Genomic DNA, 25275 nt, shown 5'->3' with positions numbered 1-25275 from the left:
TTTTCTAGTTCACCATTTGTGCTGCTCATTTCCCAAATCCACAGTTTGGAAAAGGGAAAAAACTAGAACATCATGTGCATAAAGTCAAAGTAGGTGAAGGAGCAGGAGCCATGTGATGAATAAGAACGGGCCCTTTTGGTACCACACAGGAAATATCAGCAGGATATTAGTGTTCACATCAGTCAGGCTCAGGCATATTCTGGTCTTTGCTGCCCTCTAGTGGATCCTGTCAGCTGTGAGAAATACAAGGTGACACTTCATCACCACAGTGCTACAGCAGAGGACAGGACAGGACTGATCCAGTGAGGGGGTCGGGTTAGGACTGATCCAATGAGGGGGTCAGGTCACGACTGATCCAGTCCTCTGTACAAGTACATTTTCTTGATAAAATATTCCAAGTTATTTGTCCCTCTGTGATGTAGACCTCAGAGTAGATCCTGTTGAGGAGGGTTCCACTTCCTGTTGGATCAGGTCCTTCAGTCACACGTTCACATCGCTTCCTCAGACTGGTCTTATGTTGATCTAAAACCTCCTGCAGACCAGAGTCCACTGGAAGACAAGAAACACTGAGACCAGAGAAAGAATCTGAGGACAGAAAAGGTTTTTGTGACGTTTCTAATCATCTTAAATGTCGATGCTGTGTGAGAGAACAACCACAGGATGAAACAAGACGTCCTGTTTTCAGAGACCAGGACATCAGCAGACAGATGGACAGTCTTACTTTGCACAGTGCTGCTCTGACAGGCTTGGAGCTCCTCCACAGAAATTCCACTGCTCTTCTCTCTTGTGTAGAGTTGAGGGTGACACTATGTGTGTTTTCAAATGTACAGTCACCACAAAGTCAGATTTCAGCAGCTCCTTTGACTGGGAAATCATTTTGAAGCACATAAAATCATACAAACACAAATCTTTGCATACAGATCTGTGACTGTCAATCAAACTCTGGCATTTGGTACTTTGCTGTACTGAACCTGGGAATCTCAAAATGATGTCATAGGTGAAAGGTCACATCATTTCATTGACCTGTCCCTTCACTGGAATTGAAAGAGCAGAGAGTCCATCATGTTCAAACACCACAGGACCTCAGCTTTTAATGAGTCCTCTCTGGGAAAGCCTGTGATCATTGACTGTTTGGAGGATGTTGCAATGGTGGGAGCCGTTGCAGGTGGACATGGTGTAGGAGCTGATGTCACCAACCTTTCCACAAAGTTGACTAAAGTGGCTGCTGTAAGAAACAGACATATAGGAAGAAATAACTGACTTATTGTAAGAACAAGTGTTGTATGACACCTAAATATAACACAGCGTGGGCACAAGGACTTAAATGGCACCTTTAAAAACAGTCCATCCAGACCCATTTAACAGCTGATACAACTATTTCCTGTGGGGGTCAATAGTCAGGTATACAGTGGGTACGGAAAGTATTCAGACCCCTTTAAATTTTTCACTCTTTGTGTCATTGCAGCCATTTGCCAAAATCAAAAAAGTTCATTTTATTTCTCATTAATGTACACTAAGCACCCCATCTTGACAGAAAAAAACAGAAATGTAGAAATTTTTGCAAATTTATTAAAAAAGAAAAACTGAAATATCACATGGTCATAAGTATTCAGACCCTGTGCTCAGTATTGAGTAGAAGCACCTTTTGAGCTAGTACAGCCATGAGTCTTCTTGGGAATGATGCAACAGGTTTATCACACCTGGATTTGGGGATCCTCTGCCATTCTTCCTTGCAGATCCTCTCCAGTTCTGTCAGGTCGGATGGTGAACGTTGGTGGACAGCCATTTTCAGGTCTCTCCAGAGATCCTCAATAGGGTTTAGGTCAGGGCTCTGGCTGGGCCAGTCAAGAACGGTCACAGAGTTGTTCCGAAGCCACTCCTTTGTTATTTTAGCTGTGTGCTTAGGGTCATTGTCCTGTTGAAAGATGAACCTTCGGCCCAGTCTGAGGTCTTGAGCAGAGGTTTTCTTCCAGGATATCTCTGTACTTGGCCGCATTCATCTTTCCTTCAATTGCAACCAGTCGTCCTGTCCCTGCAGCTGAAAAACACCCCCACAACATGATGCTCCCACCACCATGTTTCACTGTAGGGATTGTATTGGGCAGGTGATGAGCAGTGCCTGGTTTTCTCCACACATACCGCTTAGAATTAACGCCAAAAAGTTCAAGCTTGGTGTCATCAGACCAGAGCATTTTATTTCTCATAGTCTGGGAGTCCTTCATGTGTTTTTTGGCAAACTCTATGCGGGCTTTCATGTGTCTTGCACTGAGGAGAGGCTTCCGTCGGGCCACTCTGCCATAAAGCGCCTGCAGTGATAGTTGACTTTGTGGAACTTTCTCCTATCTCCCTACTGCATCTCTGGAGCTCAGCCACAGTGATCTTTGGGTTCTTCTTTACCTCTCTCACCAAGGCTCCTCTCCCACGATTGCTCAGTTTGGCTGGACAGCCAGGTCTAGGAAGAGTTCTGGTCGTCCCAGACTTTTTCCATTTGAGGATTATGGAGGCCACTGTGCTCTTAGGAACCTTGAGTGCTGCAGAAATTCTTTTGTAACCTTGGCCAGATCTGTGCCTTGCCACAGTTCTGTCTCTGAGCTCCTTGGGCAGTACCAGTCCAATCAGTTTAATGCTGGACTCCAATGAAGGAGCAGAACCATCTCAAGGAGGATCAGAAGAAATGGACAGCATGTGAGTTAAATATGAGTGTCACTGCAAAGGGTCTGAATACTTATGACCATGTGATATTTCAGTTTTTCTTTTTTAATAAATTTGCAAGACTTTCTACATTTCTGGTTTTTTTCTGTCAAGATGGGGTGCTGAGTGTACATTAATGAGAAATAAAATGAACTTTTTTGATTTTGGCAAATGGCTGCAATGACACAAAGAGTGAAAAATTTAAGGGGGTCTGAATACTTTCCGTACCCACTGTATCTATGTATTTATAGATGCATCAGAAACCAATTATCTTATAGTCTACATATGTTAACACAATATTTGATTTCCAATGGGGGACATACAATATCTTGGTAAGCCTCCTGATCCCACTGACAGGGCTGCAACAAACCATTATTTTGATCATCCATTCATCTGACCATTATTACAACAATCGACCGATCCACTAATTGGATTTCACCAATGAATCAATCAGTCAGCTTTGTTCTATTCCTCACTTTTTACAATTGGAGAAATATATGGAGTGACACATATTCTAACTAATAACTGAGGTCATCACTTCAGCTTTTGGAAATGTCCAACAATGATATTTCTATTGGACAATTACTAGGATTTTTGACAACACAAGAATAGAGATTAGAATAAGTATTAAGTATGATCTTTCAAATGTAGTGGAGTCAAGGTAAAAGGTTTCCCCAAAAAATGCTCCTCAAGTAGAAATTCTCCCAAACTGGACTTGAACACAGTACTCAGGTACATTTACTTCATTCCTGTCCACCTCTGCTGAGGACCAGCAGCATTAAAGGCTCAGTGTATGAACTCCCTTGTGACAGCCACATATCTGTTGTTGTTTCCTTCATCTATAGCAGGGGGGCAAAGGTTTTGGCTCAGGGGCCACATTGACTTTTAAAATGTGACAGACGGGCCGGGTCAGCACCAGATGCATACATATCAAACATAAAGAGAAAAAAAAGCATTCTAGTTTGAATGGACTTCCCTTTTAGTGGGAACAGTGTTGTCCATCACCCATTTTTGCCAGAGCATCCAAGTCTGGTGTTAGTTTTGTGGCAATTCTCAGAACAGATCTGAGGTGTTCATCCCTCAACTGGGATCTGTGGGGGGCTTTGTTGGTGTCCATCACACTAAGAGTCTGTTCACACACATACGTAGAGCCAAACAACACCAGCATCCTCTGTGCCATCTTCTGGATGTTTGGACATTTGGCTGTGCTTCATGAAGCATCAAACTCATCCAGTTTAAGAGACTTGGACTTCTCCTTCAAGATGGGGTCACATTGGAGATCCATCAGTCCGCCATCAGTCCTGTGGCGCCGTTTCAGGGTCTTGTGAGAAGGGATGTGACACCAGCTGAAGTGATTTGTCAACTTTTCCAAAACCAGAGACCCGACTTCAGAATCCTTCATGTAGGTCATCCAGTGATTTCCTGTGTTTGTTCCCATGTTGCAGAGCCTCTTTAAACAGAGCCAGTGTGGGGAAATGAGCGAAGGACTTGTCTGCCATTTGCTCTGAGAATAAAGCCAGCTTGGTTTTGAAGGCTCATTTCATGCACAAACTGGTCTTTCCCTTGGAGCTTTACGTTCAGCTCATTCATGTGTGTCAGGATGTCTACAGCAAAAGCTAAATCGCAAAGCCAATCTGTGTCACTCAGCTCAGGACAATTGTCAGCGTTCCCAAGTAGCTTCAAAAATGAGATGATCTCCTGTTTCAGCTCCCACACCTGTTGACAGACTTTCTCTAAACTCAACCAGCGGACATCAGGATTAGAAAGCGAGTCCCTGTGATCAGCATCAGTTTATCAAGAGACTGAAGAAACTGACGATGGTGAAGTTAACGAGTTTTACAACTGGCTTCACCACGTGGTCGAGCTGCAATACGGATTTACACAGCGCTTCCTGGTGAATGATGCAGTGTAGAAAAATGACTTCCTGCTCAGGGTTGTCCTCATCCACCTTGTCCTGGAGTCTTTGGAGCAGCCCCACGTTTTTTCCCGTCAGATTTGGCGATCCATCTGTGGTCCCGTTGGCGAGAGTCCTCCAAGGCGGCTTGTGCCCCTCGGTGACCGCCGACACTGTCATCCATGTCCTCTCCCCGTGTTTTTGCTTTTAGGGATTCCATGACCAAAACCTCCTCCGTTATCTCCAAACTGTCATTAATCCCTCTGATCAAAATCCAAAACTGAGCGGAGTCTTTCATGTCCTGACCAGAGCTTCATATTTGAAGGCAAACTGCCATATACTGCCAATGTAATGTAGACTAGCCTGTGGATCTGGATTTGATCACCTGCCTTTATTCCACAAATCATCTGGAGCTTCATTAGCACATTGAAAACATTATAGTGGCTGTTTGTGCTGTGTGTGGCGCCACAGTCAGTAACAGTTACACCAAGCTGAGAAAAATCCAACCTCTTGTTTTCATTGGGACCAGTTACTGATTGATTTGTAGGTTTTGATCAGATTCATATGTGGAGATGATGATTGATGTGACTGAGTTTGGACGAAGTACAAATGTCCAAGTATCTTATATTTACACTAAAAGTACTTTATTAGGCCACACATACAGTATATAATACTCATAATATTTGTACATGACATGATCAGTCAGGTTTAGACACAGATCCAGACTCAGGTCCAGGTCCAGCTTTATAAAGAACATCACTTCCACCTTCAGAGAGAAGCAGAGAGAGCAGAGGTCAGAAACCAGAGGTCACAGAGACTCACTTCATCAGCAACAGTCGTCTTCACATCAACTCAAACACATGATCACAACAAGCTTCTGGCTGATCTGATTGGCTGACTGTTGTCTCTCTCTCTCTGTCTTTCTGTCCAATCCTGAAGCCTGTCCCTGTTCTCCTCTCACAGCTTCACTGAGAAGGTTGGAGCTTTACAGGAAATCCTGGATCTTTGCTTTGATACTGACTGGGTTTAGTCCAATCCTGCTGAACGCACCATGGACTGACTCCAGCCCTCTACTGACCTCAGAGTCTCCAATCTACAGTGTGGACTCTGGACAAGATCACACAGCTGCTGCACTCCTGGATCCTGCAGGTTGTTGTGACTCAGGTCCAGTTCTCTCAGATAGGAGGGGTTGGACTTCAGAGCTGAGACCAGATAACCACAGCTGGTCTCTGACAAACTGCAGCTCCTCAACCTGAATAAATAAGCAAAGACCAACTTCCTGTTTTCTTATTGAACAAACATGAACAATGAATAGAACAATACAATATTATAAATACAACACAAGTGTCAATAGAAACTGGTCCATCCAGGCTGTTATGATGAAATTAGCTGAGGTGTGAATTGATGTCACATTAACATGAAGAAGAAAGTGCAGAAAGATGAAAAATCTCTGACTTTAATTCAAAGTCATTGTGAGAAACAGGAATTTCCATGTGATGTTTTAAATTCGATTCATATGGAGTTAAACTTTCCAACATCTGGTCATGTTGGGTGGGATTGGTTTATTTGACACGGTGGTGCTAGGCCTTTTAGCCTTGCTAGTCTTGGCCCATGAGGCAGCAACAGTAGCAAGGCAGGTTTTGACGCCACGCAGCATCTTCTTTCTTTAAAGCCAAAATATTTCCACACAACTGACACACTGTTCCTCTTTGGCACTAAAGTTTCCATAGAGTCGGGTTCTGTGGAGCCCGAGGCCACTGGACAACAGATCAAGGTCCAATAGTGTTATGACAATAGGGGTCATTATGTGTGTTGGTGTGTTGTTGGCTCTCCCCTCCCCATTTCGTGTGTATGTGTGTGTGTGTGTAACGGATGCGGAAGTGGGCGTGGACGTAGGACCGTGGATTGGACTTCCGGGATTGGTCCAACACTTCCCGGAAGGAGTATAAGAAGACCACGGACTGTTGCTCAGGAGAGCTATTCTCCCACATTTGCCATTCCCAGCTATTTTGCTAAAGATTTCGATTTCAAGTTAAGATTACAGTGTCATATTGTTTTGTTTGAAGATTTTGTGTTGATAATATTTTCGTTGTTTTCGATTAAGAATTTAGACATTTAGGCTACGTTTTGTGTTTTGTTTTCTCCTGTTTTGTTTTAGGAGTTTCCAGGCTGACGACCTGTGATTTTGTGTTGTTTATTTGGATTAGCTATTATAGGGCTGTTTAGCGTTTGTGTTATTTGATCTTTTGTTTGTTTGAGACCATAGGGCTATATTTAGCGTTTGTGTTTGTTTTCCAGTATTCGTATAGTATCGTAGGGCTCACGGAGCGTTTTTGTTTGGAATAGGGCTAAATTAGCGTTTGTGTTTGTTTTGACCATTCTGTATCGTATTCTGTGTTTCAACAGAATAAAATTTCATGTTAATTGTTTCCGTATTTGTTGAGAGTGGAACAGGTTTGGAGAAAAACTCCACAATCGTGTTACGCTCCGGCAACCCCTAGGCTGGGGCGTAACAGTAGCAACATGTGTCAAGGTAATGCTTTGTCTGTCAACTGATCTACTGTTTCTTACATGTTGGGACCAGAGGGTCCTAACAGGACTTTGTCCATTTCAACTGACTGAATGAGGGATTATTAGGCTGCACTAACTGGGACTCCCAACAGGTGAGTCCAAGGTGAACCACCTGCTCCAAATCCAATGGCAACATCTAAAAACGGGCCTGTAATCTAGTCCAGGACCTGTTTGGATTTCTGAGTGGAAGAAGCTGTCTGGAAGTTGAGGTTCAGCTTGTGCTTAGGGTTCACCAAGTAGTGCTTCTGGTTTGGCTTTGTCTCCAGGAAATCAATGGAAGTCAATGGAGTGTCCTCTGAAGTGATGGAAACACACCTGTCTGTGTGTGTTCTCAAACATTAATATCAATGATCAAAGAAATATTTCTACTGCATCAAAGAAACTGGATCCATTTCCAACTAATATTAGTTCAGAGGATTTTCTGCTGACACATGTGACTCTTTAGACACAATGAGACCAACTTTCTGTGAGACTCAGTCATTTGGGACTAAAGACTGAATTTAGCCTCCGAAAAATCCAAAGACAGGAAAAGAAAATCAACTTCAATAGAAGTTATGTCTGTGCAAACACTGAGTTCAAACAATAATTCAACACTAAAGATCTACAATAGGAACAAACAGTCAGTGAACTGACCCCAGAGTCTCCAGTCTACAGTCTGGACTCTGCAGTCCACCACACAGCTGCTGCACTCCTCGATCCTGCAGGTCCCGTTTGTAGCCCAGGTCCAGGTGTCTCAGATGGGAGGGGTTGGACTTCAGAGCTGAGGCCAGATAACCACAGCTGGTCTCTGACAACCTGCAGCCAATCAACCTGAATAAAGAAGCAAAGACCAACTTCCTGTTTTCTTATTGAACAAACATGAACAATGAATAGAACAACACAATATTATAAATACAACACAAGTGTCAATAGAAACTGGTCCACCCAGGCTGTTATGATGAAATTAGCTGAGGTGTGAATTGATGTCACATTAACATGAAGAAGAAAGTGCAGAAAGATGAAAAATCTCTGACTTTAATTCAAAGTCATTGTGAGAAACAGGAATTTCCATGTGATGTTTTAAATTCGATTCATATGGAGTTAAACTTTCCAACATCTGGTCATGTTGGGTGGGATTGGTTCATTTGACACAGTGGTGCTCGGCCTTTTAGCCTTGCTAGTCTTGGCCCATGAGGCAGCAACAGTAGCAAGGCAGGTTTTGACGCCACGCAGCATCTTCTTTCTTTAAAGCCAAAATATTTCCACACAACTGACACACTGTTCCTCTTTGGCACTAAAGTGCAACAAAGCAACATGGATCAAGGTAATGCTTTGTCTGTCAACTGATCTACTGTTTCTTACATGTTGGGACCAGAGGGTCCTCACAGGACTTTGTCCATTTCAACTGACTGAATGAGGGATTATTAGGCTGCACTAACTGGGACTCCCAACAGGTGAGTCCAAGGTGAACCACCTGCTCCAAATCCAATGGCAACATCTAAAAACGGGCCTGTAATCTAGTCCAGGACCTGTTTGGATTTCTGAGTGGAAGAAGCTGTCTGGAAGTTGAGGTTCAGCTTGTGCTTAGGGTTCACCAAGTAGTGCTTCTGGTTTGGCTTTGTCTCCAGGAAATCAATGGAAGTCAATGGAATGTCCTCTGAAGTGATGGAAACACACCTGTCTGTGTGTGTTCTCAACCATCAATATCAATGATCAAAGAAATATTTCTACTGCATCAAAGAAACTGGATCCATTTCCAACAAATATTAGTTCAGAGGATTTTCTGCTGACACATGTGACTCTTTAGACACAATGAGACCAACTTTCTGTGAGACTCAGTCATTTGGGACTAAAGACTGAATTTAGCCTCCGAAAAATCCAAAGACAGGAAAAGAAAATCAACTTCAATAGAAGTTATGTCTGTGCAAACACTGAGTTCAAACAATAATCCAACACTAAAGATCTACAATAGGAACAAACAGTCAGTGAACTGACCTCAGAGTCTCCAGTCTACAGTCTGGACTCTGCAGTCCACCACACAGCTGCTGCACTCCTGGATCATACAGGTCGTTGTCACCCAGGTCCAGGTGTCTCAGATGGGAGGGGTTGGACTTCAGAGCTGAGACCAGATAACCACAGCCGGTCTCTGACAACCTGCAGCTCCACAACCTGAATAAAGAATCAAAGAAGGAGATCCAATGTGACACTGATGTTGATGACAATGAGGATGGTGATAATGATGATGACAATTCTTCTTCTTTTCATTAGAATAATGAGATGAGATCAACTTGATGAATCCCTGAAGGGAAATGTAGAATGATAATAATGACAAGAATAATATGAGAACAGTCAGAATAATAGTAATAATAGTCTGACTATATCATGATATTATTGTCAGCACATGGGAAGAGAAGCTGCTTTCCAGCCAACAGCAGAATCAATCTAGTTGATGGCTCATACTGTCACTGTGCAGCTTTAAAGTTTCCTGCTTAAAGTTTGTTGACCCAGTTCCAAAGTGCAGCAAAACAATGCATTGAATTGTTCCTCCTTATTCTATCTGAGCCAAGGAAGCTCCCCCAGGCTCTCCTGTCTCTTCCCTCTCTGCATCTTCTTCTCTGGCTTTATTGGCTGCAACCTCAGCACAGCACAGAGGTAAAGCAGCAGCAGCAGCAGCAGCTCAGATACTAAACACAGCTCAACCACCTGGACACATGAGTTCATCTGTGTGTCTCTGTGCTCCACATGTGCTTTCATTTCTATGGGATCAACTTTATAGAGACACTGTGGATTTGTTCTTCACAATGAGATTTGGATTAGGGAACAAACTGGGTGGACAGTGTCAGGACCAAAAGCTGCTGGCTTCAGTTCAGGAACAAAAACTACTCAAAGCTTCTTCACACAGCATCAGGATTTCAGGCCTTGGCAATGACAACAGGCTGAGAACTGCTTTCTAATGGCCCAGTCCCAATGCACAGACCAGATCATGTCCTTGTGTTGGGACTGATCCCCACTGTGTCATTGGCCACTAAACGCAAGCTTTGGAATCCCATTCATAGATTGTTGACAACTGACTGTGTCATATGTTTCTCTGAGTTTCATCAAGTGAGAAAAATCAGATAGAAATGCAGAGAAAATCCAACATTATCGTCAGCAAACTGATGCTTATTGTGTGGTTTTTGGGACAAAGCAAGACCCAATGTCCACTACAGGGACGTGTTCTTCCCCAAAAAGAAAGAGGACTTTGTTTCTCACGTTCCAAAGTCTTCACTTCTATTCCAAAATGGAAATATTCCAACCCTTTTCCTTCTGGCTTTCAGGAAGATGTCAGATATTAGTCTGGTCCAATATTGACATATTGTTGGGATCAAAACTTGGACAAACACTGGACAGTTTCAGTTGAAACTGTTTCAGCTTTGGACTGTTTCCACAGTTTGTTTAGAAACACAAAGGATTCAGAACAACTTCCTGACAGATGACATTTTTGGGACACTCTGTTCTTCAAAGCTTCTATAGAAAGAAACACATCATTATTAATATGACTATTCAATATGAGTGAACACACATTATTGAAGACAGCTCAGTGAAATGAAGTGAAACTGAAGGAATCATTCTTAGTCTGCTGAGAATAGAAGAACAATGAAAACACTGAATGGAACAACCAACATTCACAGGAGCTTTAGTTGTGGATTCAACATCTAAGATCTACAATAGTAACAGTCAGTCAACTGACCTCAGAGTCTCCAGTCTACAGTGTGGACTCTGCAGTCCACCACACAGCTGCTGCACTGCTGGATCCTGCAGGTTGTTGTTCCAGCTCAGGTCCAGGTGTCTTAGATGGGAGGGGTTGGACTTCAGAGCTGAGGCCACAACTTCACAGTGAGTTTCTGAGAGTCCACATTCAGAAAGTCTATGAGGACACATATATTAGAAAAGCTGTTATTATGACAGAGACAATATATTGAGTTGAATCACTTGATGTCAAACAGGGACATGTCCTGTTGTGTCTTCACATCAGTGGTTCAGCTGATCTTCTCTCAGTGGGTTGGACATGAAATAAGAATTCTTCTCACTCTCTGTCACACTGCACAAGCTTCATCTTTGTTCTGCTTTCATCTTGGACAGGAAGCAGAGAAAACTCAGTTCCTTTGGAACTTCCACAACAGGCCTGTCCCTGTTTATTCCAATGTTGGACATTTGTTCACATGTGGCAGAAAAACATCAGTGTGTGAAGAGAAACAGAAGAAAAATGGAAAAACCATTGGAAAGAAAAAGAAGAACTGTGTTCATTCACTGGACAGATGTGGATTCTTGGAAGTGGTCTAATTCCTGTGGACAAAGTTTCACTTCAAAATACTCTTTCATACTACATGTTTACTTCATGTGTTTTGGATGTTTGGCCAGAATTCTTTGAAGAACTATGCAGAATCCTGAAGATCACTAAAATCCATTTTAGTCCCATAGTGGTGCAGCCAAATAATACTTTGACCTCACTAATAGAAAACACAAACTATTGTTCCTGTTTATTGTTATTGTTGTTACCTTGAATGACTTGTTTTGTTCCAAAGCCCTTAAATGGCTGGATTTAATAGTGTTAGAGTTCAAATCAATATTTGTTGGACTGACGGGTTTTGGACTTTGTGTAGGAGTTCAGATTATTTTCAATCCTTTTAGAACGTCTTCAAAGTGCACTGGGCTTTTCAAAATAAGAGCATTTGAGAACATGCTAGCAGGAAGTAGTGCTTTTAGTCCAACATCATTGGATTGGAATCTAAGTAAAGTATCTACATTTCAGACTCAGTGTTTGGAGAATCCATTCAGAGGGCATTGTTGGTGTATTTATTAAACACACAATGATGCTTATAGTGGACTTATATTTACTAGGAATATCAATCCAATATCATTGTGACTTTTAATGCAATATGTTCAACTTGGGTGCAATTTAACACAAAGTCAGTGGCTCATTTTCACAACAAATACTCAAATACTTTGAAAAATATACTTTGCATACTTTTTTCACATTTCAAACCTCATTCTATTGCATTTCATACATAGTTCAAATGAGTTCAGAGTATATTTCAAGGACATTTACTTTGGCTCAAAGTCCATTAGTAATACACTGTCAGTTTAATGTCACTATAGATTTTTGACATTTGCAACAAGTCAACTTCAAATGTTTCATGGATATTTTAACAGTAGTGTAGTATTTTGGGCAGCAAAAGTACCCAATAATACGTGAAAAATATGTTTTTCATGTACTAAAGCAGATTTATAGTGCAGCTTCCAGCAACTTCACTGGTTTCATTTTAACACAACTTCAAGTATTTCAAAGTATTTCAAAAGTATACTCAATATACTTTTAGAAAATATACAAAAATAGATTTTTTTCACTTGGGCACATCTGGACTTACTCAGCCTTTCTGCAGTTCCTCACAGCTGGAATCAGTCTCCATCGTCCCTGGTCTGATGTGTTGTACTGGTTCAGGTCCAACTCATCCAGAACCTCCTCTGACATCAGCAGCATGTAGGCCAGAGCTGAGCACTGGAACTCAGAGAGTCTCTTCCATGATCTGTTCCCTGACTTCAGGAACTCTTGGATCTCCTGATGGATTGAGTGGTCGTTCAGCTCCATCAGACAGTGGAAGATGTTGATGCTTCTGTCAGGAGAGATATCATCTCTGTTCATCTCCTTCAGGTTGTTGATGGCTCTCTGGATGATTTCTGGACTGTCAAAGACTCTCTGGTTAAACTCCAGACAGAGGCCATGAAAGAAGCGGACAAGCAGGTCCAGGTGGCCACTTTTACTTTTCAGGGATTTCTCCATGGCTCCCAACAGGAAGTGATCAAGAGATGAATGAGTGATTCCAAAAAAGTTTTTGCTCTGCTCAGCAAAAGTCTGTTTTACTTTATTTTTCCTCATTAAATTGTACTTACCCCTCAGGAACTTCCTCAGTACCTGTGTGTTCCTGTTGGTGTAACAGTGGACCATGTAGACTGCAGCCAGAAACTCCTGAACACTCAGATGAACAAAGCAGTAGACTGATTTCTGGAAGATCACACTCTCTCTTTTGAAGATCTCTGTACAGACTCCTGAGTACACCGAGGCCTCTGGGACATCCAGACCACACTGCTCCAGGTCTTCTTGGTAGAACATGATGTTTCCTTCCTCCAGATGTTCAAACGCCAGCCTCCCCAGCTTCAGAAGAACTTCCCCGTCAGCCTCCGTCAGCTGCAGTGGACTCGTCTCATGTCCCTCACGGTACTTGTGCTTCTTCCTGTTTGTCTGAACCAGCAGGAAGTGTGAGTACAGGTCAGTCAGGGTCTTGGGCAGCTCTCCTCTCTGCTCTGTGGTCAACATGTTCTCCAGAACTGTAGCAGTGATCCAGCAGAAGACTGGGATTTGACACATGATGTGGAGGCTCCTGGATGTCTTGATGTGTGAGATGATTCTGCTGGACAGCTCTTCATCCCTGGACCTCCTCCTGAAGTACTCGTCCTTCTGGACGTCAGTGAAGCCTCGGACTTCTGTCAGCCTGTCCACACATGTAGGAGGGATCCGATTGGCCGCCGCGGGTCGGGAAGTTATCCAGACCAGAGCCGAGGGAAGCAGATTCCCCTGGATGAGGTTTGTCAGCAGCTCGTTGACCGAGGCCTCCTGTGTGACATCAGACACCACCTTCCTGTTGTTGAAATCCAGTGAAAGTCTGCTTTCATCCAGGCCATCAAAGATGAACAGAACTTTACAGACAGCCAGCTGCTCTGCTGTGACCTTCTGTAATGTTGGATGGAAAACATGGAGCAGTCTGAGAAGACTGATCTGCTCATCTTTGATCAGGTTCAGCTCCCTGAACGAAAGCAGGACCAGCAGACTGACATCTTGGTTTTCTGAACCCTCTGCCCAGTCCAGACTGAACTTCTGCACTGAGAAGGTTTTTCCAACACCAGCAACACCGTTGGTCAGAACCACTCTGATGGGTCTCTGCTGGTCAGGGGAGGCTTTAAAGATCTCGTGGCACTTGATTGGAGTGTCATGGAGGGTCTCCATCCTGGAAGTGGTCTCCAGCTGCCTGACCTCATGTTGGGTATTAACCTCTTCACTCAGTCCCTCTGTGATGTAGAGCTCAGTGTAGATTCTGTTGAGGAGGGTTCCACTTCCTCTTGGATCAGGTCCTTCAGTCACACGTTCACATCTCGTCCTCAGACTGGTCTTATGTTGATCTAAAACCTCCTGCAGACCAGAGTCCACTGAAAGACAAGAAACACTGTGAGACTAGAGAAAGAATCTGAGGACAGAAAAGGTTTTTGTGATGTTTCTAATCATCTTAAATGTCGAAGCTGTGTGAGAGAACAACCACAGGATGAAACAAGACGTCCTGTTTTCAGAGACCAGGACATCAGCATGGACAGTCTTACTTTGGACAGTGCTGCTCTGACAGGCTTGGAGCTCCTCCACAGAAATTCCACTGTTCTTTTCTCTGTGAAGACATTTGTTTAGAGGTCAAAGGTCACAGGTTGTCATTTGTGTTTTGTGGACCTGCATGAGTCCATCCAGGTCTGTAGTTGGACACATGCAGTTGCCTGCAGCACCTCCAGCTGTGGGAGGACTCTGGACTGGGTGTCTATACTTACTGTTGTAGTGTTGAACACACTGTGTTTGTAGTTTCCTGTCTTTGTGTGAACACAGAGTTTTCAGACTCTGGTCCCTGGTATCTACCTGGTTCCTTCAAATCTGTCTAACTGAACCATCTCCAGTTTAGAATAGAAACAGGGTCTTACTGTGGGTCTGAGGGTCCAGGTTCAGGACTGAAGTTTAGAGGAATATCTTTGGACCGGTCACTCTTCATAGACAGACAGCTGGATCCTGGAGAACCTGGTCTCTGTCTGCAGAAAGGACAAATATTTGACATGTATCAAACCTGTAAGGGCAGATGTCAAATGTAACACGGCCTGTGATCAGGATCTGATCATGACGTCATACTGGACTCCGGTAAAGAAGTCAGAGCCCATATAATGGTAAAGTCCTGATCCCATACACAGTGGGTGGAGTCTCTGGACCAGACCATATAGGGTGGTTGATACTGAGAGTAATGACTCCCAGACTATAATGTCATACGAGCTGCTCTGAGATCAGCTGTCTGAAAACAAAGACATCAGAGACCTCTTCAGTCCTCTAGTCCACTATTTGTTACACTGTGCTGCACATGAACCAGGGATCCCTGATCTTACTGTATTTGATGAGCCTTAAAAACAGCTCAGACTGCAGGAAGGGTCTGACAGAAGATCCCAGTGGTTTGGGATATTGGTCTTTTTCAAACTAACTTACACTTCAACTTGTATGAGACAATAAAGATGATTGTGGTCCTGATGCTGAATGGATCAAAGTCCTGTTTTGACCCTTATTCCAGCTGCTGTTTCAGTCTTTCAAGTGAAATGTAAAGTGCAAACCATGCTCTTACTTTGAAAGGAAAGAAACCCAGATTTGTCATCAATGCACATTCAGCTGGTCCAGATGTTCCCATATTAAAGTGAGAAGAAAATCTGTGTTGGAGTCTTTTTGCTATTTCAAAGTCAGGGGATGCAAACTTTTTCTTTTTGGCCTGATGAACATTGGTCTCTGAACTGACCTGATAAAGCTCTTTGCTGCTTTGGAACAAGTTCATTTGGTATCATTTGAATGATTCACCATCACAGGAAGCTCTGGCCTTTACTTGTGGGTTTCAACATATTGAGGTTCCCACTGGGCTTAGGGGGGTTGACTGGCTGTGTGCACCAACTACAGCCCCTTAACACTGGTCAGTGTTTGATGCTGTGGCTGTGCTTCCTCCAGTCCCACAGTCTTAGAGAAACTGGCTCCCAGTGTTTTCTCCTGGCCATGAATGTTCCAAACCCTCCTCCTCTCTTCTTCTGCTGTCCTCACTTCTGAATCCTTCTTCTTCAGGGTCTGTGGGGACTTTCTTTGGTTTGTACATTGACTTTATTCATTATTTCCACCTTTCTTTTTTCAACAAACTATTCCAACTGATCCAACAGGTTTGATGGAAAACAACATTTCAAACCAGTTGGATGTTGACTCTGTTCAAAAAGACAAATATTAAATAGCATGTTCACTTTTGGACAACAAGAACCTGTGGCATTATTCTCCATGGTTTTCTCTTTATTTACTAGGAACTTGATCTTTGTTTCAAACTACAGATATCTGGTTGGAAATGGTCGTTCAGCTGCTGTCAGTGCTTCATTGGGGGACACAGAATCCTAAATCCATAGTTTAGAGAGCAACAGCTGGTCAACAAACAAATGCATCTGTGCAGCAAACCTCACTGGAGCCACAGCTACTTGCTGTACAGTTTCCCACAGACCACCTTTAAAGCTCCACAGGTTTTGTTGAGTCTCTTATGGCGTCTGCTATTTTCCAAAAAATACATTTCAAAAGACCTGCAGGCACTTTAAAGTCCTAGACTCTTCCAGGTGTTCATGACCTGCACCACAACTCAGTAGTCCACACCTAGTACATTATACAGCAGGGACTTACATTGGGTCTGAGGGTCCATGTCCAGGACAGAAGTATGGAGGACGATCTTTGGACCAGTCAATCTTCATGGACAGACAGATGGATCCTGGAGACCTTGGTCTGTCCTCCCCCCCACAAAGACTCATCTTCTGTGGTCTGAGAGGGAAACCAGTATTTGTACCAGCGCTGCAAAAACAATGATTGTCACATTAGTTTGGATCTAAAACACAATTAGTGGCCTTGTTGACAACAAAACAGGAAGTTACTGATGAAATCACTGGAATGAAGGTTAGAGCCTCAGTCTCAGACTGAAGACGCTCCTGGTCCTGGAATGAAGTCAGACCAGTTTGTTCAGGTCAGTCGCAGCCAAACACACATTAACCAACAGCCACAGACACACACAGATGTGAGGCCACATACTTGTTGACTGTCATTTCATATTGCTGTATGACTTGGCAATGAGGCAGTCATGTCGTTTGGAATATTTTACTGTAGGTGTGCTGGACCTTTAAGGCTGATTTTTGGGCCCACCAACCAGAACCAGACCCCCCCAAAAAGGTCTGACATAATATTTTTACATTATTACATAAAAACAACAATAACAACATGTTTTGTGTCAGAGTTCTCACCTCTACAAAATGACTGAAAAGAAACTAAACAAATCAAACCTTTAAATCCAGATCCAGATGTGTCAGTTACTGACATCACAAGACCCTGACAGACCAGAGACCACCCTCACCCCTTTAAATCCAGATCCAGATGTGTCAGAGTTACTGACATCACTTTCTATCAGGCTGAGAAACCACATGACTATGATAAAGTCTGACAGTAAACATAAAATTGGATCAGTACTCACAGGTCTCCAGGTCTCCTCTGTCCTCTTCCAATGTTTTCTGATCAAACAGCTGCAGCCTCTGTGCTTTGATTGGTTACTCACTATGGCCCTGCCCCTTTCCATTTACTGGGAATCACCTGTGTGATTCAGGAGGCGTGAACAGGTAAGAAGAGTTTGAGATAACAGTTTAGGCTGAGGACACACCTTTGTTCAGAAGATAATCAAGACACACACACACACACACACACACACACACACACACACACACACACACTGATGCAGCTTTTTCTTTCCATTTCCTACCAGGATCCCAACGTTCTATACAGAGAACATGTAGAACAAAAACCACAGTTATGTTTCATATTTGACTGGTTAGAAAAGGCTCTAGTGTCCAAATATAATTGGCCACATGTAGAAAGTCTGTGGAACCAATCAAGCCAAGCTTTGCATAAATGAATGCACTTTAAACATGGTCAAAGACTGACAACACAGTTGTTTTCTTTCTAACTGATAAAAAGAGCACAGCAGAAACAATCAGCATCTGTCACAGGTCAGTGTTGCATATAATGACATAAGCACAGGTTCTCATATATGTGACAGACAGAGTTGGGACTAGAGATCACACTCTACACTGCTTTGTTTGGCTAAAAGGAGGATTATTCTCCAAAGTTCAGCTTCACAATATGTCACATAGAAAGTGTCTATTTATTGAATGTCATTCAAATGTGTTGATCTGTGTGTATGAGGAGCCCATAGTCCATAGAGCTGCTGCTGGAAACTGTCTAATCATCAGGGCTGGATTAACCAGGGGCCTGAGAGCTCAGGGGCCCTTGGGCCTGTGTCTCTGGATGAAGGGACATCTAGTTTGAAAGTCACATAGTTCAGGTCAAAACCACAAAAGATGCAAAACAACAAGAAACAGATGAACAATGACACAAAAAGACACAAAATAAGTTCAGAGAGAAGAAAAACGACATAAAACCACAATGTTGTGTCTCCATCTAGTGGCTGAAACTAAATACAGCACTTGGTCAGGTATTTGAGGTATTTGGACTTGAGTACTTTCCCATTCACTGCTACTTTCTACAGAACTACATTACAGAGACAAAGCTTGGACTTCGGACTGCACAATATTTCTCTGATACTTTAGTTGGTTTTCTGCTTAGTGACTACTTTTACTACTTCAGCTGGATTTTATTGCTAATACTGTTGTACTTGTTCCCTGCTGGGAAGATGCCGAACCCTGATCCAACTAAATTCAATGTCACACACAAGATCGGAAAAGAGCCGAATCCGGCCGGTCTCCAATGATCCTATTTAAAGACCTTAAAGCCTGAACAGGAACCTGGACTACAGTGATGATACAGCCTGTGGACTGTGATGCTAAAGGCCAAACTGTTTGCACCTCAACTAAACTCTTTAAAGTCGCCGTATGTAGGTTTCAGCACAGAGACATTTATGTTGTTATGGACAGTAACAGCTGCACTTGTGCAAAAAGGTCAAAGGTTAAAATCATCATCTTTACATTACACTCAGAACAACATGAACAGGATTTTTAGCAACAACAGTTGTGGTGAGTGTGGGAATTATTACTTCTATTACATTACAGCTTAAGGTATAAGGCAGTATTAGATTACTTTTATCATATTATGGATTAAACTTTTAATTCATTATTACAGTATAATCATGAAGCATTCTAGTATGTGTGAAACAGTAGTAGTTTAGACATGAACTTGTTTTTCAGTAATTGCAAGGTTTCCCACAGGATGAGAAATAAATTAGACATAACATCAGATAGGATGTGCCTGGTGCTTTTGTTGTTGAACTCTGTCTTACAGGGCAGCTTGACCTCTGCCAGGAGGCATAGCAACAGGGGATATCTCGGGACATCCCAGCGTTCTCAACCTATGGGAGAAGAACACGCCAGCTTCCTAAAGATTGCACATTTCACTCTGTAATATTATCACTGGGTTAGGGAAAGACAGGCAGTCAGACTTCATGAACTGACAGAGAACACTGTTGGTGTTAGGGACAGTCTGACCCAGAGCTCTTTTAACTGCTTTATTCAGTGTGTTTTAATAAATGGCTAATTTGAGACCACATTTATCTCCTCCGTTTTATCAAACGAACACGCGGAACTGAGGGAGGACATTCCAGTTCCAACATGAGCAACTAAAGGTTAGTCCCAGATTTCTGCTTTAGATTTTCCAGGTCCAGGTCAAAAGTGATGGTCCTTTGGATCTCTGGCCAGACTTTCTTTCTAGTCTTCTTTGCTGAGCCAAATATCTGGAGACTTGCATTTTCCAGGCATCACGTTTCAGCGGTATAGTGAATTTAAATATATACATGTATTGAACATGAAGGTTCATTATGTCTAGTTTATGAATCATGAAGATCATAAAGCATCTTAATAATTTGGGGCACCAGATCCTTTTTTGGTGTATCAACCAGTCAGTTAATGAGTAATACATGAAATCAGTCTACAATCTGAGGGAGAGTTCTCCTGATCCAGTGATGTATTTACTGTGTGAAATAACATCAATGATACCAGTCAGTTGTCTTTGGAAGATTTATTCAGCTATTTCCAATATTTCCACAGGGAGAAACAGAGGGAGAACTGATCAGAGACATGAGCTGAATTAAAGAATCAAACATTAGAACAGTCTAACAGCAGCTTGTTTGCAGTGGTGGAAAAGAATCTTAGTATCCATCTGGTTTGTCCTTCATTGTGCAGAACACCATGTGATTGGTGATCTGTCTGGAACTCTGTCCATTTCTGTTCTCTTCGGGGTGTTCAGTTCCCAGATTCAAGTGATTCTCCACAGATTTGGAATTTCAAGACCTGTTGAGACTTGGAAGGATCTGCAGGAACCTCAAATCAAACACAGCCTGTAGTTCTTTGGGCGCAGGTGTTTTCCTGAGCCAAGACAAAAACACAATTTAGAAAGATTTGACAATGAAATGAGCAAAAACACTTTATAAAATCAGACTTTAAAAATTAGATGAAGACAATGTTTCAATGTTACTCACAGGATTTGTCTTTGGAAGACTGAGTCACTGTTCCCCCATCAAAGCCAAACCTGTTGGAAAAAACCTCAGTTAGAAGGTGAGTAAATAAATAATCAGATTCTCTTTTCCTCCTTTTTATTTCCTCCTTCTCTCAGCAGGCGTCCACATACAAAGAGTCATCAAACCCTCAACTAGCTCCAGACAATACACTGCACCACCACACATCATGCTGTGATCATCATCATCATCATCATCTTCACTGTGACTTTAAGGTGAACCAGGATTTGGTTCAGACTGGGATCCTGTTTGAAGACTGACTGGAGTTTTTCCACTTTGTTGATTGGCTACTGATAAATTCTCATGTGAGACATTAAACTGATCCTGCTTCAGTGCAAGTTAGCTATAGATGACTATATTGATCAACCCAGTTTCCATGGTGACCGACCAGGCCAAAGTGAACCAGTGTTTGTTGGATTGAAATGCAGGAATTAAGCTCAACCTCAGCTGCCTGACATTGATCTGGATAAAAGACTGTTTTTGTGTTCCCGACTCACTGACTTCATCAGCAACAGTCGTCTTCACATCAACTCAAACACATGATCACAACAAGCTTCTGGCTGATCTGATTGGCTGACTGTTGTCTCTTTCTCTGTCTTTCTGTCCAATCCTGAAGCCTGTCCCTGTTCTCCTCTCACAGCTTCACTGAGAAGGTTGGAGCTTTACAGGAAATCCTGGATCTTTGCTTTGATACTGGGTGATTGGACTGGGTTTAGTCCAGTCCTGCTGAAAGCACCATGGACTGACTCCAGCCCTCTACTGACCTCAGAGTCTGCAGGCTACAGTCTGGACTCTGGACAAGATCACACAGCTGCTGCACATCTGGATCCTGCAGGTTGTTTCCAGTCAGGTCCAGTTCTCTCAGATGGGAGGGGTTGGACTTCAGAGATGAGGCCAGATAACCACAGCTGGTCTCTGACAAACTGCAGCTCCACAACCTGAATAAAGAAGCAAAGATGTGACGTTACAAACCAAAGTTCCTCTTGAAAGTGTTGAATATTTCAGAATGTGTTCAGAGCTGAAGAAGGTTTAGAAAGTAGAAGTTTAGAAAGTGGAAACTCCAAACAGCTGAAGCCAACAGGATGCAGGTTCAAAGCAGTCCCATCCAAAAAGGGACACAGAGCTGTCATTAATATAAATGCCAACATGCTGCTGCTTCAATAAAGATGGAGTGAGTTCAGCTCTGAAACTCTGCCAGCTCCACCTGTGGCTCCATCTATACAAACTCATGTTGTGCAGCCACATTTCTCTGAGAGGGAAAAAAGCCTTTAACATGAAGATCCTCAGTGTGGATCAGTCTAATATCAGCCTCATGTCTGCAGTTTAGTGTCAGCACAACTTTCACATCACATTCATCTCAGTACACAACCTAAACATGGGGTCTGACCTCAGAGTCTCCAGTCTACAGCGTGAACTTCGCAGCCCACCACACAGCTGCTGCACTCCTGGATCCTGCAGGATATTTCCACTCAGGTCCAGGTCTCTCAGATGGGAGGGGTTGGACTTCAGAACTGACACCAGATAACCACAGCTGGTCTCTGACAAACTGCAGTAAATCAACCTGAATAAAGAAGCAAAGACCAACTTCCTGTTTTCTTATTGAACAAACATGAACAATGAATAGAACAACACAATATTATAAATACAACACAAGTGTCAATAGAAACTGGTCCATCCAGTCTGTTATGACGAAATTAGCTGAGGTGTGAATTGATGTCACATTAACATGAAGAAGAAAGTGCAGAAAGATGAAAAATCTCTGACTTTAATTCAAAGTCATTGTGCGAAAAACAGGAATTTCCATGTGATGTTTTAAATTCGATTCATATGGAGTAAAACTTTCCAACATCTGGTCATGTTGGGTGGGATTGGTTCATTTGACACAGTGGTGCTCGGCCTTTTAGCCTTGCTAGTCTTGGCCCATGAGGCAGCAACAGTAGCAAGGCAGGTTTTGACGCCACGCAGCATCTTCTTTCTTTAAAGCCAAAATATTTCCACACAACTCACACACTGTTCCTCTTTGGCACTAATATTTCCATAGAGTCGGGTTCTGTGGAGCCCGAGGCCACTGGACAACAGATCATGGTCCAATAGCAACATGGATCAAGGTAATGCTTTGTCTGTCAACTGATCTACTGTTTCTTACATGTTGGGACCAGAGGGTCCTCACAGGACTTTGTCCATTTCAATTGACTGAATGAATGAGGGATTATTAGGCTGCACTAACTGGGACTCCCAACAGGTGAGTCCAAGGTGAACCACCTGCTCCAAATCCAATGGCAACATCTAAAAAGGGGCCAATAATCTAGTCCAGGACCTGTTTGGATTTCTGTGGGGAAGAAGCTGTCTGGACGTTGAGGTTCAGGTTGTGCTTAGGGTTCACCAAGTAGTGCTTCTGGTTTGGCTTTGTCTCCAGGAAATAAATGGGAGTCAATGGAATGTCCTCTGAAGTGATGGAAACACACCTGTCTGTGTGTGTTCTCAACCATCAATATCAATGATCAAAGAAATATTTCTACTGCATCAAAGAAACTGGATCCATTTCCAACTAATATTAGTTCAGAGGATTTTCTGCTGACACGTGACTCTTTAGACACAATGAGACCAACTTTCTGTGAGACTCAGTCATTTGGGACTAAAGACTGAATTTAGCCTCAGAAAAATCCAAAGACAGGAAAAGAAAATCAACTTCAATAGAAGTTATGTCTGTGCAAACACTGAGTTCAAACAATAATTCAACACGAAAGATCTACAATAGGAACAAACAGTCCTGAACTGACCCCAGAGTCTCCAGTCTACAGTCTGGACTCTGCAGTCCACCACACAGCTGCTGCACTCCTGGATCCTGCAGGATGTTCAGACTCAGGTCCAGGTGTCTCAGATGGGAGGGGTTGGACTTTAGAGCTGAGACCAGATAACCACAGCTGGTCTCTGACAAACTGCAGCGAATCAACCTGAATAAAGAAGCAAAGATGTGACGTTAGAAACCAAAGTTCCTCTTGAAAGTGTTGAATGTTTCAGAATGTGTTCAGAGCTGAAGAAGGTTTAGAAAGTAGAAGTTTAGAAATTGGAAACTCCAAACAGCTGAAGCCAACAGGATGCAGGTTCAAAGCAGTCCCATCCAAAAAGGGACAAAGAGCTGTCATTAATATGAATGCCAACATGCTGCTGCTTCAATAAAGACGGAGTGACTTCAGCTCTGAAACTCTGCCAGCTCCACCTGTGGCTCCATCTATACAAACTCATGTTGTGCAGCCACATTTCTCTGAGAGGGAAAACAGACTTTCCCATGAAGATCCTCAGTGTGGATCAGTCTAATATCAGCCTCATGTCTGCAGTTTAGTGTCAGCACAACTTTCACATCACATTCATCTCAGCACACAACCTAAACATGGGGTCTGACCTCAGAGTCTCCAGTCTACAGTCTGGACTCTGCAGTCCACCACACAGCTGCTGCACTCCTGGATCATGCAGGTTGTTCTTACTCAGGTCCAGGTGTCTTAGATGGGAGGGGTTGGTCTTCAGAGCTGAGACCAGATAACCACAGCTGGTCTCTGACAACCTGCAGCCCTCCAACCTGAATAAAGAAGCAAAGAAGGAGATCCAATGTGACACTGATGTTGATGACAATGAGGATGGTGATGATGATGATGACAATTCTTCTTCTTTTCTTTAGAATAATGAGATGAGATCAACTTGATGAATCCCTGAAGGGAAATGTAGAATGATAATAATGACAAGAATAATATGAGAACAGTCAGAATAATAGTAATAATAGTCTGACTATATCATGATATTATTGTCAGCACATGGGAAGAGAAGCTGCTTTCCAGCCAACAGCAGAATAATTCTAGTTGATGGCTCAGACTGTCACTGTGCAGCTTTAAAGTTTCCTGCTTAAAGTTTGTTGACCCAGTTCCAAAGTGCAGCAAAACAATGCATTGAATTGTTCCTCCTTATTCTATCTGAGCCAAGGAAGCTCCCCCAGGCTCTCCTGTCTCCTGTCTCTTCCCTCTCTGCATCTTCTTCTCTGGCTTTATTGGCTGCAACCTCAGCACAGCACAGAGGTAAAGCAGCAGCAGCAGCAGCAGCTCAGATACTAAACACAGCTCAACCACCTGGACACATGAGTTCATCTGTGTGTCTCTGTGCTCCACATGTGCTTTCATTTCTATGGGATCAACTTTATAGAAACACTGTGGATTTGTTCTTCACAATGAGATTTGGATCAGGGAACAAACTGGGTGGACAGTGTCGGGACCAAAAGCTGCTGGCTTCAGTTCAGGAACAAAAACTACTCAAAGCTTCTTCACACAGCATCAGGATTTGAGGCCTTGGCAATGACAACAGGCTGAGAACTGCTTTCTAATGGCCCAGTCCCAATGCACAGACCAGATCATGTCCTTGTGTTGGGACTGATCCCCACTGTGTCATTGGCCACTAAACACAAGCTTTGGAATCCCATTCATAGATTGTTGACAACCAACTGTGTCATATGTTTTCTCTGAGTTTCATCAAGTGAGAAAAATCAGATAGAAATGCAGAGAAAATCCAACATTATCGTCAGCAAACTGATGCTTATTGTGTGGTTTTTGGGACAAAGCAAGACCCAATGTCCACTACAGGGACGTGTTCTTCCCCAAAAAGAAAGAGGACTTTGTTTCTCACGTCCCAAAGTCTTCACTTCTATTCCAAAATGGAAATATTCCAACCCTTTTCCTTCTGGCTCTCAGG

At 42.9% G+C, this 25275-nt stretch overlaps 1 protein-coding gene, 1 long non-coding RNA gene and 1 pseudogene across 2 annotated transcripts; all 3 read right to left on the bottom strand.

The window, feature by feature from the left end:
• Positions 1 to 4143: 4143 nt before the first annotated feature.
• LOC113121989 (general transcription factor II-I repeat domain-containing protein 2B-like) lies at positions 4144 to 4798 on the bottom strand (annotated as a pseudogene).
• An 855-nt stretch (positions 4799 to 5653) lies between these two features.
• On the bottom strand, positions 5654 to 17513 carry LOC113121988 (protein NLRC3-like; the record flags this gene model as incomplete). The annotated part of the gene is made up of 10 exons (XM_026292876.1): positions 17497 to 17513; positions 16662 to 16826; positions 14909 to 15013; positions 14520 to 14607; positions 13063 to 14402; positions 12544 to 13011; positions 10866 to 11042; positions 9131 to 9304; positions 7790 to 7966; positions 5654 to 5837 (listed from the first exon to the last, which is right to left on the bottom strand). Coding segments are annotated over exons 2-10 (2838 nt in total), but the record flags the coding sequence as incomplete, so codon positions are not given.
• A 2537-nt stretch (positions 17514 to 20050) lies between these two features.
• Positions 20051 to 21348, bottom strand: LOC113121557 (uncharacterized). The gene is made up of 3 exons (XR_003294750.1): positions 21306 to 21348; positions 20506 to 20555; positions 20051 to 20392 (listed from the first exon to the last, which is right to left on the bottom strand). It is a non-coding gene; the product is annotated as an uncharacterized LOC113121557 (long non-coding RNA).
• Between the last annotated feature and the right edge of the window lie 3927 nt (positions 21349 to 25275).

This window comes from Mastacembelus armatus, chromosome 20 (assembly GCF_900324485.2).
Source record: "Mastacembelus armatus chromosome 20, fMasArm1.2, whole genome shotgun sequence".
Taxonomy (NCBI): Eukaryota; Metazoa; Chordata; class Actinopteri; order Synbranchiformes; family Mastacembelidae; genus Mastacembelus; species Mastacembelus armatus.
This window is presented reverse-complemented; position numbering and strand designations above follow the sequence as displayed.